General features: G+C 27.8%; 1 protein-coding gene across 1 annotated transcript in view; it reads left to right on the top strand.

Moving 5' to 3' along the window:
• Positions 1-17932, top strand: part of LOC134829614 (uncharacterized) — a 54134-nt gene that overhangs the window by 20520 nt on the left and 15682 nt on the right. The window contains 2 exon segments of the mRNA XM_063842789.1: positions 13725-13885; positions 14076-14120. Coding sequence (XP_063698859.1) covers positions 13725-13885; positions 14076-14120 — 206 coding nt within the window.

The following is a 17932-nucleotide window of genomic DNA, read 5'->3' as shown; positions in this document are numbered from 1 at the left end:
TTTTAATTAAATTTTTAATGTTTAAAAATTAAAATATCTTGTGAAAATTTTAAATGAATAATTTTTTTCTTGAATATCTTTGAAAATTAAAAAAAAATCAAAAAATGATAACTATGACTCTCAAATCTTTGATTTTATTTTATCGCATGTGAAATTTAACAAAAATAATGAAAACGCCTGGTACTTTTTGAGCTTTATGAAAAAAAAAAATTTTAAATACATATGTACCAAATTTATTTAAAATGATTTCTGCGAAAATTAAAACATTTTTAACATTTTTGTCATTTCAAAATTTTTTGATTCTATTTCTAATAAAAAAAGTTAAAAAAAAATATTTTTTTTTCTATCAAGTTTCTCAAAATTATTAGAGCAAATTTTCCAAATTTTTATTTTTTAATTATTTTTAAATTTTTTAAGAAATTGAAAAAAAAATCTGGAAATTGGATTTGGCCTTGAATGGAACTGAATATTATTTTTTTTTGTTATTTGCAGCAAAAATTAATTTTTTTAAAAAATAAATTGTCAAAGTTCAGATTTAAAAAAAAAATTTTTTTCTGTTAAAAAAAATGATTTAGATTTGTTTTTGAATTTTTTAAAAACTTTTCGGAGAAAAATTTAATATTTTTCCTAATTTACTTCCCTTTAAACTATTTTTTGTTGATTTTATGAAGTTTGTGTTTTTTTATTATTTTTTTAATTTTTGAATATTTCTTCTTTAAAAAAAAAAAATACGTCAAATTTAATTTTATTATTTTCAAAAAATTTTTCTTTGTATTAAATTTGTAAATTTTTTTCCAACATTTTTTGTTAAATATTCATTAAAAAATTTTACACATTAATACGTTCATAATTTTATTTATATTAAAACTTAAAAAAAATCTTAAAATTGCTTTAAATTTAAAAAAACACGAAAAAAGCGTTCAACCTACCTGCTCGTCTCACTCATTTTAAAAACAACAATTCAAACAAGACAAAAATGCACAAAAAAAATACAAATGAATGAAAAGTTTTTTGTTTGTATAACATGTTGTTATACATTCTTTTTCACATCGTGCTTCTTTTCATTCATCGCCGAGCCGTTTTTATTGTTGTTGCACAAAATTTGAATATAAATGACTCAAATGAATGCAAAACTGCTACTACTAAGGTGATAAGGAGGAATGTGTCAATTATCTCAGAGAATAATCGACGTGCATTTTCTTCTGCAAGTCATCGTGCTAAATGCTTAGTGTCATTTTTTTGCATACACGTGACATGACTTCGCAACAAAAAACGAGAATTTTTAAATAAAATTCCGCTTAATTTCAATGATCATTCAATGATTACTCGCAGGTCATGGTATAATTTGTGCATGGCCCATATGATTGCTCTTCCAGTTTTGTGTCACATGTGTGTGCTGGAATGAACTGGCATAGTCATCATTAGGACAATTATAACAGTTCACTGCGCATGACTTGATTTGTTCATTTTATTTTAAAGGTAAATTTTATTTTTATTTAATTTAAAAAAAAATTTTTTTCGTTGAATTTTATTTTTTTTATAAAAAAAAATCAAGAATTCAAGAAAAAAAATTTTTTTTGAACGTTATGAAATCCGTGAAAAACGCCCCTTCGTGGCTCTTCGGATAAAATCATCTGTGCCCGATCCTGCATGGGACATACGAAAAAAGGACCGGTATGTCTACGGTGATTTGCGCATGTATTGGTAACATTTTTTTGTCTGTGTTGGAGTAAAAATTTCCCGACAACACCACAATTTCACCGTTTACTTTGTATCATAACTCGCCAGTTTATTTCTAGACGAGCTGAGGTAAAGAACACGCGCATTATCCGTCTCTCCGTTTCGCAGCAGAGTACACACAGGACCAGTTATTATCTTTGTGTGTTTGGTATATATGTGCGTCTCGTGCAGCTGTGTCGCGTAGCAAAAATATAATTATTATTGTGAAAGGGAATCACGAATAAAAATACCTAGAAAAACACGAAAAAATTGGCGAAAATCGCCCATTAACAGTGAGAAACGGACGAAAAGTCTCGCAAGTGAACCGAAATTCCTTGAAAACGAAAAGTTTTAATACAAAAACTGCTCCAATTTAATCAGCACATCATCATTCGACGACGACGACAAGGTGTGTATTTGTGCAAGCAACGACGAGTAAAAAATTGTACAATATGCAAAAGTAAATTCATCGGTGAATGATTGAATGATTTTGAATTGACAACGAGTAAAAAACTCTCGTGTGAGGAAATTTCACACAATAACGAACGGCAGTGGAAAGAGAGTGGAATAATCGGTAAATTTTCCACTTTAAAGAATTCTTTTTAGTGCAAAGCTAATGCAAGTGGAAAATAACTATCTTCAAAAAGTCATAAAAAAAAGTACTTGAGATAATTTTTCAAAATAAAAAAAAAGTTGAGCTTAATTGCAAGTGATACAAAGTGTTGTGTTATTGTGCACAATAAATATTAAAATAAAAAAATATACATATAAATATTTTGCTTGTTGATTTTTTTTTGGCGGCGTACGACTATAATTAATGATATAAAAATATTTATACGCGCGATGAAAGATAAATTTTAGCGTAAATAAGGGTAGATTGGTTAAAGGATACACACTCACAGGCACAAAGAAATAAACGGAGCAAGTTGCGTTTGGGAGGTTGATGATTATTTTCGCTCAAAGGCAGATTATTATTTTGAAAAGGAGAAAATTAAATCGGATTAAAATTATTAGCATTTAAAAAGAGAGAGAGAAAAATTCTTGGAAAAAAAGTTTTCAATCTAAATATCTTTTATCAAATTAATGATGGGTAAGAAGGAATGAGATATTTTTTTTATTTTTTCGTGAATTTGATCTAAAAATAACATGAAAAAAGGTCAGATTCTGTAATATTTTTGTAATAAAAATCGATCGACTTTTGATTGGAGATTTTGATCTCAGTTTTGTAAAATAATATTTACGTCAGACCTTTTTTCTTCAGTGAAAAGCAAATAATAAAATTTTAAAAAATTTATAATTTCGTAAAAAAATATTAAAAATTTTGAATAAGGATATTTTAAAAAATAATCATCAAAAGTCGAAAAATTGTAGAATACAAAGAAAAAAATTAAAAACATTGTTAATGTCCCAAACTTTTAAACAGGGCCAAAAAAACTTCAATTTTTAATAAAACTTAGGTAAAGTCACTTCAATTTTACTTTCATACTAAGTGACTTATTTCAGGTTTTAAAATTTTAAGAACGAATTTTTTCCAATTAATTTAATTTAATCAGTGGAAAAAAACTATATTTTTTATAGCCCTCAAATTTTTACATGGAGATTTCATGAATCTTTTTTAAGGATTTCGAAAATTTTCCATTTAAAAGTTTGAGATCCCAGAGCCTTAAAAAATGTTATTTCGGTACCCAGTGGGACGAATGAAAATAAGGCCCTCAAATTTTTACATGGAGATTTCATGAATTAATTTTTTTTAAGGATTTCGAAAATTTTCCATTTAAAAGTTTGAGATCCCAGAGCCTTAAAAAATGTTATTTCGGTACCCAGTGGGACGAATGAAAATAAGGCCCTCAAACTTTTACATGAAGAAATTTATGATTTTTTTTTATTTTTTCAAAAAAATTAAAAATTTCAACAATTCAATTTCCATTTAAAAAATTTAAGGGCCTTATTTTCAAGACACCAGAGCCTTAAAAAGTTATTTCGGGAATTAAAGTAATTTATTATCTAAATTTCCCGATTTCATCGAAAAAAATGTGGCATGATATTTTTTGATCGTTTTGTGTTAGTTAGGCCTAAAATAGTCGAAAAAACCTAAATTCAAAATCAAAGGCGGATCCAGAGGGGGGGGGGGCAATTGCACCCCTTTTTGAAACTTAAAAAGCACTAAAAATCACAAAAATGACAAAAAATTTAACAAAAAAGTTGATTTTATACAGATTTGCACCTCCCCCCCCCTTCGTGGTTCGCTGATACCACTCATTAATCCGCCAGGATTTTAAATATGATATTTCTATGCCACAAAAAAAACTCAATCATTCATAAAATCCATTTCAAGAAATACTTTTTTGATGAGGAAACATATTTCATACCTCATTTGAATGCCATCAACGTCTCCTTGCGATATTGATTAAACCAAAGTGACGAAACAGCAAACCTTGTGGGATGCATCTTAAAAAATGCAATATTTTACATGAAGAAAATTCAAATTTCCCTTATCACAACATTGCAAGCAATCAAGTTTGCTGCCGACTACGACGACGACAACTTGTCATGCCTGAATAAATCATCAACCTCGAAACCAAACAAAGCTTCTTCCTATACTTGTTTTCTCCGTTAATCCTTCGCTGCCTCCTACACACACATAATCTACCGTTATTCTACGTTATCCTATATACGTTTTGCATTATTCAAAAAGGAAAACTGCAATAAAGTAAACAAACTCTGTTTGATTGGAAATTCAATCCAAAAATTTATATACACTCGACAGAGGCTCCAAGCACCACCGACTCAGTGAACATTGTGATATAATTCTCTTTTAAATACTAAATTATTTAAAATACAAAAGTTACACTGCATTATTAACCAGCAGAAAATGTGTACTTGTAATCGTTGTTGTTGTTAAAATTATTATTATTGTTGTTGATATTACAACTACGAGAGAGAGAGACAGTTCACGTCACTTCATCCTTCGTGCGAAACATGCAAAAGTGATTGCTTCGTAACATAAATAAGCAATTATTACTCGACATATTCAGGCTCGAGTCTCGCAGTGAATTTATGCTATCTGAATAAATTCTTGTAAAAAGAACACGAAACGCCAGACAGGTACTGTATCATCTTGCCAGACTCTCAAAAATAAGATAAAATAAATAATTGTAAAAATTTAGTACCTTTAAAAAAAAAACAAGTAGAAGCGCACAAAATTCGTACATGCCTTTCGATCATCGGTGACAAAAAAAATAAACTCATTGAATTGTCTCGAAAACGACAATTTTTGTTTTTTGTTCGTAGCTCACAAAAAAAAAATTTTAAACCACCACCATCGAGGACTGTGATATTTTTTCATTGATAAATATTGTTAACTTGTCATCGCATAAGACAACGGGAACACTTTTTTGTACCAAAAGTAAAAATTAATGAACCGACAAAATTAAAAGTGGCAGGTTCTTGTGACGACGCTTAAGTGTATTTCGTTTTTTATCGTTGTTGTTGTTGTTGTTGAGTCAACAACTCACACTCGTCACACGTCAAAAAAGATTTTTACACGTATACGCACAAAATTTAATGTAACAAGGGTGTTCAATGGGTTTATTAGCGTGGAGGGTACGAAAATGTCTTGTAAGTACTGTTTTTTAGCACATCATCCGAATGACACCGCAAACTTTTTTCCTTGCTTTCTTTTTTCTTACTTCTCTTCTTCTTCTTCTTCTTGTCTTGTAAATTTATGTGCTATTTTCCATATTACTCAAACATATCCGTAAATTTTTGTATATAAATGTATATTTTCTTGTACATATGTGCTTGATAAAAAAAAATTATACGTGTTGCCCACAGAAAGAAGCAAAAAACGAGTTCAAAAGGTCCAATATTTAAAATGGTTCAACCCTATGTTGTTGTTGTTGATGTTCTTCCTGTAATAATATACAACAACAAAAAAAAACCGACACTTTGCTTTCTACTGGCTGTACATGCGAAACGTAAACTAAACGCTAACTAATAAAATGTGGTCGTCCATTTATATTGAATGTCCTCGTCTTTTGCATGATTGTACTATACCTAGCTTTTTTCCTTGAATATTTCTTTGGCTGCTCGAAAAGCTGTAATTTTTGCAGAAATTTTGTGAAAACTCGTATTTGAAATGGGTTGACCTACCGCAATGGATTAGAGTGTTGTGGGTTGGCATTTGATGTGATATGAAAGCTTTGAATTAAATTTGAATAAATAACCAGGCAACTCCACATTTAACTGGTACTTAAGAAAATTTTATTAAAGGATTTTTTTGTATGAACTTCAAAGGGAAATATGGTTACAAATATGTTTATCAATGATTTTTCATGAAAATTTATTTATTTGTGACAAATTTTGTTTTTCACGGGAAAACATGTTTTTCGCGTAATTTGGTTATTTTTTTCCATTTGATGAAAAACATTTGAATTTTATTAAATTAGTGTCTACCAACTAAATATATCTGCAGGAAATGTAAACATTAAGCCACATTTTTTTGGCAGAATTTTTTTTACGATATTTATAAAGTTTTCAAAATTTTTTGTTTTAAAATTTTTAAAAAGTATTAATTAAGAAACAACGAAAAAACTAAGATACAAAAAAAAAATGTTTGGCTCCACAATACATTTAACTGAGATACACTTACCAAATATCAGAAGAAAGTTCCTGTTTAGACATAGTTTAATAGTCGGAACATCCGCCCGGAAAGTGGAAGAATCTGATTCGATTCTAGATGTTTTTGCAGAAAATTTTTAGCTCTTATTTCTCTTAGAGGATCCAAAAGAAAAAAACAAGAATCTTAAAGAATTTAAAAAAAATGAAGAAAAAAAATATTTTTATTAAATTTTCTGATATTTGAAGTTTTTTAATTTATTTTTTCTGAAAAAAATCTCTTTTCCTTGCTTTTATTTAATTTTATTTTCTTATGAAAAATTAAAAAAAAAAAAAAAAAATTGAAATGTTTTGCCAAATTTTTACATAAAAAAATTATCAAAAGTATTATAAATGTAATAATTTTTTGGTTCGAGGACTTTGTTTTTTTCTTTTCTCATTCATATTAATTTATATTACTAAAAAATTTTAATATATTCAACGTTGAAACATTGAAATATTACTAAAACTTTAATATTATTATTGTATTATTGTCATTTTTTGAAAATTCAGATCAAAATATTTGTAATTTTGGTATAAAATTCCTGAAAGATATTTTTTAGCATGAAAAATTCGTCAAAAAGAGTATTTTCTTTTTTACAACGACCGAGGAAACATTTGAGGTGATACTCGAAATCAAGTTTGTACTCAAATATTACAAGCACTCGATTTGATACTCGGGTTCTTAAAATTATCGAGTAATTAGAGCTTTTCTTTTTAGTGTAGAAAAATAAAACATTTTGAAACAATAAAATTATTTTACACGATTTATCGTTCAAAGAGGGTAACATTTCTAATATGATCAATACAATAAATTTTTTATTCGATAAGATCAAGTTTCTCTCTAACTTTTATAGCTAAAATTGAAAAATTGTTAAAGTTAAAGAAATTCTTGAGCTCAAAAAATCTCTTAAAGCCCATGAAAAAATGAATGATTCTTGAAAGTGTGATTTAATAAATCCAAAAATAATACTCAATAGCTCACAAAAAGAAATTGAATCGTGAAAAACACGTTCGTTTTGACACCTTGCAATAAATAACGACCATCCTCTCACGTTTTTCTTTTCATATTCCCATCGAAACAGAGGGAAAGAGCATTATCATTTCAAATGTGACTCGTCGCGATTTTTCTTCAAACTCCATTATTATGATATTTTTTCCATCGTCTCGCACTCCATATCACAATAATAATTTATCTACCACAACAACCAAATAAATGCGAATGTTTGCTCCAAAATTGACACCAATTTATTAGACAATCCACCTATATTTTATTGTTATTTTGATTCCCAGATGATCAAATCACTCTCAATTCTATGGTACATTTATTTTTCGATCTGCGAGATTTTCATTATATTTATTTCGCTCGTCGTCGTCGTCGTCTCCGTCGAAACGAATTCAACTAAAAACAAAAAATTGGAATAACAAAACGTACCATTGCTGCTCAAATTAATGGTGGTGTACAATTTCATGCTTTTTTTCTGTGATTTTTATTCTGTGTTTTTTGTTTCGTTTGGCAATAATAGTTTGATGTATTTTTTTTTTCGGGCAGCCCTCGGTCGCGTCACATGTACATTGTATTTTGGGTACGTTGGGGAAAAATAACATCAAAATGAAATGTGCATTGATTTAAAAAGTTTATTATTATGGCGTGTTGTGGGTCTCGCAGACGAGAACTAGGACAACGTTCACTTAGGAAAATTAAAAAAAAAATTCCGTTGTGCTCGAGTGACCACGGACGTTTCTAATTAACAACGGTTGATTACTTTGAAGGAAACCTTCCCAAAGCGGGGCAAAAAAAAATAGTTTCACAGATCATTAAGCACTATCAAAACTTTCAACGAAACCTCAACATTTTTTTATATATCAGAAAACATATTTTAACTTTTCTATTATCTGTCGGTTTAAAAGTTGGTGAATTTAAGTCCATATGAACATAAAATTACCTAACGATTCCGCATTTTGATTGTTTTAACCACGTTTTAACCACGTGGTTTCTTTAAATTTTTTAAACACGTGGTTTATATAGAAAAAGTTATTGACCACGTGGTTAGTCAGCTTAATTCTTTATATCCACGTGGTTAATTTAATTATTGAAACCACGTGGTTTATTAATTTTTTTAATCCACGTGATTATTTTAACCACGTGGTTTATTTATTTTTTTTAATCCACGTGATTAATTTAATTTTTTAATCACGTGGTTTATTCAATTTTTTTAATCCACGTGATTTATTTAATTTTTTAATCACGTGGTTTATTTAATTTTTTTAATCCACGTGATTAATTTAATTATTTTAACCACGTGGTTTTTTTAATTATTGTAAGCACGTGATTAATTTAATTATTTTAACCACGTGGTTTTTTTAATTTTTTAATCCACGTGATTAATTTAATTATTTTAACCACGTGGTTTATTTAATTTTTTAATCCACGTGATTAATTTAATTATTTTAACCACGTGGTTTCTTTGAATTTTTAATCCACGTGATTAATTTAATTATTTTAACCACGTGGTTTTTCGCTTTTTTTAATCCACGTGATTAATTTAATTATTTTAATCACGTGGTTTAATAGTATTTTTTTTAATCCACGTGATTAATTTAATTATTTTAACCACGTGGTTTATTCAATTTTTTAACCACGTGGTCATCAAATTTTTAAACTGAATTTCTTCAAGAAACGTGAAAAAGATTTATCGTCTAGACCGGTCAAAAAAATCAAAAGGTTAAAACTCATTTGAATTCAAACTACAGAGTCAAGTCTCGAGCCACAATCGCCGCTGAAAAAAACTTAAAATATGTGCGTTACTTTGACCAAATGGCCTCCACACAAATCCACGTCTATTTATGGTCTATTTAACACCGACACAAAAAGCAACTTAGAGAGAAAAAGGATACAAAAGTTACTCGTTGTACTTGTCGTGTATGACGTGTGTACATAAAAATCCCATATTTATTATCGCTTAAAGCTGTCAGAGAGATATTTTTTAGCACATACACACTCACATAATACACCACTTTTGTAGATTAACTTTTAAAAGCTTCTCATTTAAAGACATGAAATACAATACTTATCGTGTTTCCATCTGCCTGTCTGTTGCCTGCCATGCCTGCTGCATGCAAGAATAACAAAAACTACGAAAAAAAAGTTAAAAATAGATCGAAAACTGGCTTTTCACCGTCTATTTAGCAGACAATGCAACATTTCTCTCGCTAATTCTTCCACACATCCATTTCCGCCACGTAGGTACATTTTATTGCATTTCAAGAATTCTCGCTCATCGTTACACACTGAGTGAAATTAATGTACTAAATCTTCGTATAACATCAATTAAAATAATTATTTTGCCAACTTTTTACACATACGTGCATCCACACACATTTTTCTAGCGCACATGGTGGGAGTTCTTTGAAAGCATGCGAAAATTCGCATGTAGGAGGATGCACTTTTGAGGATAAAAAACAGCAATCGTGTCGAAATGAATGTTTTTGTGTTACACTTACACTTTTGTGATGCAAGTGCTTCTTGAGTCAATGGAAATTCCCATTCTCGCGAATTTCCTTTGAGACTTTTGTTATCATTTCTGCATTTTTTTTTAATGGATTGCATAAAATTAATTGGAATTTTATGGAATTGCGTGATTTTTGCAGTAAGATGTTTTTTTTTGAAAAAAAGGTTTCCAAATTTAAATTTTTTTTTTATTTTTTGAAAATTTTCAAAAATTTATTTAATTTATTTAAAATTTAAAAAAAATGTGGAAAAATTCTTATAAAAATGATTCTAAAAAAAATATTCGGAGAACTTTATTATTCAAAATTGCCTAAAATGCTTGAGATTTTAAAATAAGGGTTTCAAAAATTAAATTAAAAAATTATTTATGGAAATTATCTTAAGATTTATTAATTTTTATTTATAATTTTTCAGTTTTTTAATTTTTTTTATTATTTTTTATTTTTTTTTTAATATTTAAATATTTATTTATTTACTTTTTGAGAAAATTTAAAAAAATTAAAGTTAAAAAAAACTTTCGCTGATTTTGAGAGCTTTTTTTGAAAAAAAAAATTTTTTCGAGAAAAATTAATTTTAGAAAAATTTTCTCTTTAAAATTTGGAAATATTCTCCCACTGAACCATAAATTGAATTCCAATTTGAATTAAAGTCACATAATGGAGACGTCTGGTATTTCACGCCACATTTCCATTACTTATCATTAAAAGCACGTGCGGGTCACTTTTTCGTGCGTTTGAATTTGTCAAAGCGTCAAAAGCAAGCAATTTTCCATCGATTTTCCTCCAACCACAAACAGTAGAGTCGAACCGCAGCACATCCGAAATATCGCTACGGCAATCAGCCACAGCAGTTACTTATCTCGAGAAAAATAATCTATATGGTAACAACGTTACAATTGTGACAAATCGAACTTTTTTTTGTGTCTGTGTGTCGTGATAAGAAATTTTTCCTCAATTCCGACACAGGATTTGAATAACGAGAGAAAAAACTAGCAGAAAATGTAAATTTCATGCGACAATTTTTAATATCTTGACTTTTAAATTCAAGTCTTAACAACTAAATCCATGTCACGTGTCACGTATCTAGGTTTTAATTTGAATTTTGAGGTTTTTTTTTAAAAAAGTTGCATACGGAAAATGGTTAAATGTAGGGAAATGGAATAATTTTCCAACTGAAATTATGAAAACCTCAGATGAGAGAAAAAAAAGTTTTTTTCCGAAACATGAAAAAAGAAGAAAAGAGGAATTATTTGCTTTTATATTGTATTGTAAATGATATTGTCGGGTTTATTGTGAGTGTTTGTACGACTAAAACTACAAAACTTTAATGTGTCTGTGTACGTAAGGACAAGGCTTTATTATTTATGAGTGCAGATTACAATGAAACGTATAGCAGAATATGAATGAAGCAGCCAGGAGTGATGTTAAGCTTTTTATTCGTACGTTTTTTTTTTCTTTTCTCCTCTTTTCTGGCTGGCTTTATTTCATTATAATTTTATGTTTGTATAACGATGATCATTGTGTTACAATGCGATTTTATTGTTATACAATCCGAAATTTTCTTATTGTAGATTTTTTTTCTTTGGAAGACGAAATGCTCGGTGAATATGAAATAATAAATTTTTGTGGCGTAGGTTTTTTTTGCGCAGTCATAATTTGAGTTATTCATTTAAAAAAAACATAAAGAGATAAATTATGATGTTGTAACTTATGGGTATTGAGTTGCAAAAAAAATATGGTGAATTTGAAAAGTTTTTGTTTATTAGTATAAACTCCCAATAATTCCAATATTTTTAGTTGATTGATTTACAAAAGTTTCTGGAGTAAAGTGTTTCACTTCGATTTTTTTTTATTTTACAAATTTTGAGCGCATTTTGTTTTGTTTGATAAAATATTTTCTTAGATTTAACTTGTGATTTTGATAAAAAAAAATAATTTTTTTATAAATATTAAAAAGTGACTTAAAACATTCAAAACTATTAATTTCTTTTAATTCTAAAAATTCAATTTGGAGAATAAATTTTCGAAATTTTTGAATTTTCGAATTTGTCGAAAAATTTCAGGGGGAGAAATAAAAATTAAATTACAAATTTAAATATTTTTGACATTTTTGAGAATTTTTTGAAAAAAAAAATCATAAAGTATATCAAAGCAAAAATATACCAAAGAATAGGTAAATTTGCTTAAACAAGACAAATTAAATACAGATGAAAAAATTTTTAAAGTCACGTAACCAAAATAATTTTTTTTTTCAAAAGTTTTTATTTTGTAAGATTTTGTTTAATTTTTCTCTAATTTTGAGTTCAAATTTAAAAAAAAAAATATGTTAATTTAAAAAGTAACGTTTAACATCCAAAAACGTTAAAAAATGATAAACAAAAAATATATATTTAAAATAAAAAAATATTTTTATTTGAATAGTTTTCATTCTACTTGTATTTGATGATTTAAAATACAAGTGTTCGAATTTTTCTGAATTAACTTTTTTGTTTTGTCCCAAATTTTACCACAATTGATTTTCTACGCAAAATTTAATCAAAAAATATTATTTAGATATTTTTATTATTATTTTTTAACATTAATTATTTTTAATTTAAGTTTTCACTAAATACTAAAAAATGCTATTTAATGCGGAAACGGATAGACATCCATATTGCATCCACGCACATTTTCCTTAATAAACGCAAAAAACTTCTAAGTTAATGCAAAACATGTACGGCGAAGAAAAACTCACAAGAGACTTTGCGCAACAATAAATCATTGTTCAACAAATGCAACAAATTATCGCTCTTCGCACAAAATTTACGACAATTTTTGTTTCACTTGACATAATAATAATAATATTACAACAATCACTTGACTCGTTTTTCATAATAAATTTTATCTTCAACTCTTTTGCTGTTATTTATGTCTCCCCATTGAGCGGCCAGCTGGAAAAAAGAAAAACTTTTATTTATAGTTTTAATGATAATAACAATAATGACGTCCTTGCAAAGCCCAAATAAATCCTGAATGATCATCATCTTACACTTTTTATTATTTATTTTATCCCTTTTGTGTCCTTCATCGTCGTTTTTATTGTCATTTTTACATATATCTCTCGCACTCTCTCGATGTATGCATGCCAAACTTATACTTTTTATTTGTACCGCTCACAGCTTGCAACATTTTTATGGTCATTCATATACGATTATCCTCACTTTCTCTCTCTTTCTACTACCCCCACTTAAGTCTCATCCACTTTTGTAAATCTCCTTTTTTTGTTTTGCATACGTAGAAGAAGATGAATGAATGAATGAATTGCGGCAGATTACTCCTTTCTATCTGTTTCTCTGTTTTTGTATAATATTTGTAACAAATCCATGTTTCGCAAACATAAAAATCCGCGATACATAAAAATTACCAACCAACAAAAAAATTGTGCATGGGGTCAAGATATTCAAATATGCTTTGGGAGAAAATTTCAAAAGTGTATTGGGACAGAATGTTTCAGAATGTTCATTGGGACAATTTTCAAAATGTGCATTGGGATAAACGTTACTTTTTTTCATTGGATCGAAATCCAAGAATATGCATTGGGGCAGGTAAACCCAAATCCACATTTTAAAATTTTGTCCTAATGCACAATTTGAAATTCTACCCCAATGCCAATTCTAAAATTTCACCCCAAAGCGCATTTTAATTTTCTGACCCAATGCACAATTTTTTGTTGGTTGTTATTTTCATATCTCGCGGATTTTTTTACCTTGCGAAACATGGATTTTTTATACATGTTACGGCCCTTAAATGAAACTTTGTGATATTTACGACGGTTTGTTTTTCTGTTTCTTTCATCGCAGAAAGAACTCTTTATAAAGAAAGCTGAGCCAGGATCGCCGATCGGTGGAGTGGGAGAACGCAAACTCTCGACATCAAGTTCGTCATCAATGAAGACCAAATGGATGAAAGCATTCAGGAGCCTGAAACCGGCTTCGAGTTCATCGGGTGCTCCAGAAAAAGGGTAAATTTAATTTTTCACATCTTTTATTAGAAAACAAAAAAAAATTAAGTTTGTGTTAATTTTAACGTAACTAATATTCTAAAATTAATATAAACTAAAACAAAACTTTCTCCGTTGATATCATTTTTTTGTTCAAAACAAAAAAAAAATAATCAAAAAAATCACATCCCTCATCACTTACGGCTTCTAGAAGCAATCAAATGTATTTCGCTGTGTCAACTGTGTTATCAATGAGGTAAAAAAATTCAAACATTCATTTATATGTGAAATGCAACCCAAACTATTATACTATATTTATTTACATAAATGTATAAATACACTCATTTCTATGTGTGATTTCCCCTGTTCTCTGCTCGATAAACATTTAGAAAAGTTTTTAATTGATTGTGCGAACCTTTATTACATGTGAAATGCTATCCTTTTACCTCTACCACTCTCTGTCATTTCATTTCTCTATTATAAATAGTTCACAACATCTAACTAGTTAGAGAGCTCCACTTGACATAGAGACACACATAGACGCGAGAGAACTTGATATCAATATTTATTTATTTATTAGTGAAAATTGCATTTGTTTTTTAGTTTAAAAAAATATTTATTTATGCATTTATTTTTTTTCTGTGTTTCGCAAGTTTTTTTTTATTTTGCATTTGATGTGATTCTCGGTGTGTTGATAAATAGTAGATTTAGTTAGATTCAATCGTCAGAAATTAATTTTTAGTAACAAACGTGGGACACATAGTGAGAACTAACAGTTGGATATCAACGAGATTTTTCCTGGAAAATTTTATTTCGTTTTAAATTATAAATGTTTCGAATTCAGCAATTTTGGATGGATTTTTCTCCTTTAGGCGCATTCCTTGACAAATATTTTGAAGGACTTTTGATAGATTTGAACACAAATCGTACAGAAGTTGTTTTTATTAAATAATTTTCAAGGTTTTCTATGAATTTTGTGTTTTTCAAATTATTAAATAGCTCCTGTCTTTTTTATTTTGATCTCTTCTAAGGCAAAACCAATTTTAAAAAATATTTCACATCTATGTTTTGAAAATTTTCATCATTATTATTTATTTAATATTTTTTAATATTTAATTTAAATATTAAATTAAATATTAAAATTTAATATTTTTTATATTTTTTTAATTTATTTTAAATATTCATTAATTCTGCAATAATAAAATATTGTATAAATTTTTTTATTTTAATATTTATTTAAATTAAATTTTTATAGTAATTTTAAATAGTTATCTCGACTTTTATTTTATTTTTGAAAAATTCAAGCATCTTAATAAAAACAATAATTAATTTTTTTAAAATATTTTGTATTGAATACTCATTAATTAAAAACCTGAATTTTAAAAAGTATTAAATTAAAATTTTTTTTTTTTTTTAAATAAAATTTTCTTTCAATAAATAAAATATTGTAAAATTAATTAATATTTAAAATAAATTAAATAAAAAAAAAATATTAATAATGATGAAATATTTCTTAAAATGTATAGATTCATTTAATCATTTAATCACTTATTTATAACAAAAATTTTAATATTTTTAATATTTCATCACAAAATCTAAAAAAAAATTAAATAACCTATACTTTCACTTAAAATTTTGAAAAAATTAATTTGAATAAAAATCCACATTTTTTAAATTAAACTTGTCTGAAAAGAAATAAAAATTTATCACAGCCCATATTATAAAAAATTTCTTCGAAATGCGGTAAAAAAAACTTTATTACTATGGAAATTTATCCAACGAACGTCCTTCCATTAAAAGCATTTCCACTTAATAAAGAAGCCTTCAAGCCATTTTCATCACTTCAAAGAAGTTGACAAACAAAACAATCTTCTCTCCTGTTTCCACGAAATCACACCTTCCCTTTTATCACCTTGCCTACTTGTTTCTGAGAAGTCTCCTATTTCGTGTCATTATTATAACAAAATTCATTTTCTATGGAAATTCTCTTGAAATCCAATAAGATACAAAACATAGCATTAATTCCTTGAATAATTGACTTGTGTGTCTTTCTGTCTCTGTCTCTGCTGCGAGTCAAAGTAGCACCCACGACACTCTAATGACCCTTTTCCATATAAATATTTTACCGCAATTACTCCTCCTCCACCATGAATATTTCAGAAATTTAATTCTATTTTTAAAAGTGCACTTTGCCACTCACGAGTCCTCATGTAGCACTTTTGCAAGCCCCTCAGTACTCTTGATTGCATTCGAAAAATTAAATATATTGTTAATGCAATCACGAGTGTATTCAGCAGTGTATAATATCCGACTGATAGGTAGCTGTTATTACTCCGTAGTTTGGTAGAAAATATAACATTAATTTTTTATTAGCGTAGCAATGCCGTTTCCTTTAGTTTTCCTCTTTTTTTTCGGTCTGTTTTACTGCTTTTTATTGATTTTGATGTCATTGGAAGCAGTTTAATTTTGTGTTTTTCTTTTTATTTTTTTTGTAAGATAATAATAGAGTATTATTCACCTGAGTCCATTACGATGAAAATGTGTCTTCCGAGAATGCAATCGAATGCAATAACAAAGTTTTTATGTTCAGCCCACTCATGAAAAGAAAGAAGAAAAGTTTTGCCATCCACCCCACCTACACAAATAAATAGAGCAAAGAGGATAACAGTTTATCACAGAAAAATAAAACAAATCGCAGTAAAAATAGTTTTAATGCTAAAAGAATCTTATGCTATCGCTGTCGGATGTGGTGGGCCGTAACAAACTTTCCATGAATTTTTAAAATTTTTATTACGTCTTGCAATATTTTTTGATTTTATTAAATTTTCCACAAAATAAATCGTTGGAAAAAATTTTACGAGGAAAATTTGTATCAAACTAGCGGACCCGTTTGCTTCGTTCTATCCGTGGAAAGTTTATTTTTATTTTCAAAAGCAGGAATCCGTTGCCAAAATCCTAATATCCCGAATCAACATACTTAAAAATAGTTTAAACACAATAAACACATTACCATTTTATACGAGCAATCTCAGAGACTTTAAAAAACACCTTTACTAATGGCTTTTTTTAACTTTTTTGACGATTAAACGTTTAATTCATAATTTAATTTGATTTTCAAATTTTTTTAAGTCGAAGCTTTATTAAAAATTTAAGAAAAAATAATAAATTTGGTCACGTGACTCAAAAATTTTTTCATCTAAATTTCGATAGAAAATGTGTTGTTAAAGCAAGTTAAGTTCATATTTTATATAGTTATAATTTAAACACGTCGTAAATTTTAGGGGGGTTTTCACGAGAATTTGAAGTTTACATTTATAGGGGGATGGGGGTCATTTTAGGCCCTATTTTAGCCGACGCCATTAATAGATGACGTTTAGAATTTTTATTTGAATTTTGAAATGCTATCACTGAAATTCTGCTTAAAGAATCTCTTTGGGGTTTTTTGTAATATGTCAGATTTTGCTATGGGAAGGTTTCGGAGCATAAAATTTAAGACGAATAATAAAAAAAAAATCGTAAAAAAATTTTAAGAGACCGAATAATATTTTTTTTCGAGCCAACTATATTTCCCAAAATAAGGTCATTAATTTTTAATCCCAATTTTCATTAATCATTTTTTTTAATTTCTAAATTCAAATTATAAATAAAATATTAACATGTTTAAATTATAATTATTTGAAATTTGATTTTTTCAATATTAACATTCAAAAATTCAAAATGGACCTCTGTTTTTGAAAAACTGAACAAGTAGAACGAAGTTTACGGTTAACGCTATTTTTATATAAAATCATAAATGAACAGAAGATATCTAAACGCAAAAATGCAATTTAAAAAATACTTCAAATCCTCGAAAAAGGACATATAATCCGTTGTTAGTTTTTCTCGTCAATTGCACTGTCAACACCGAGATAACAAGAAAATAATCGTTTGCATCCCACTCTCACACTACCGCCCACTATAATTTTTGAAATAAATCATCAATTGTCAATTTAAGCAATTTCCCAAAAATAATTTGACATGCTTTTAGTTGATTAATTTATTTTGTCTTTTGCAAATAATTCGCATATA

Source organism: Culicoides brevitarsis, chromosome 2 (assembly GCF_036172545.1).
Source record: "Culicoides brevitarsis isolate CSIRO-B50_1 chromosome 2, AGI_CSIRO_Cbre_v1, whole genome shotgun sequence".
Classification (NCBI taxonomy): Eukaryota; Metazoa; Arthropoda; class Insecta; order Diptera; family Ceratopogonidae; genus Culicoides; species Culicoides brevitarsis.
The sequence above is the reverse complement of the archived record's forward strand: the minus strand, read 5'-3'. Positions and strand labels throughout refer to the sequence as shown.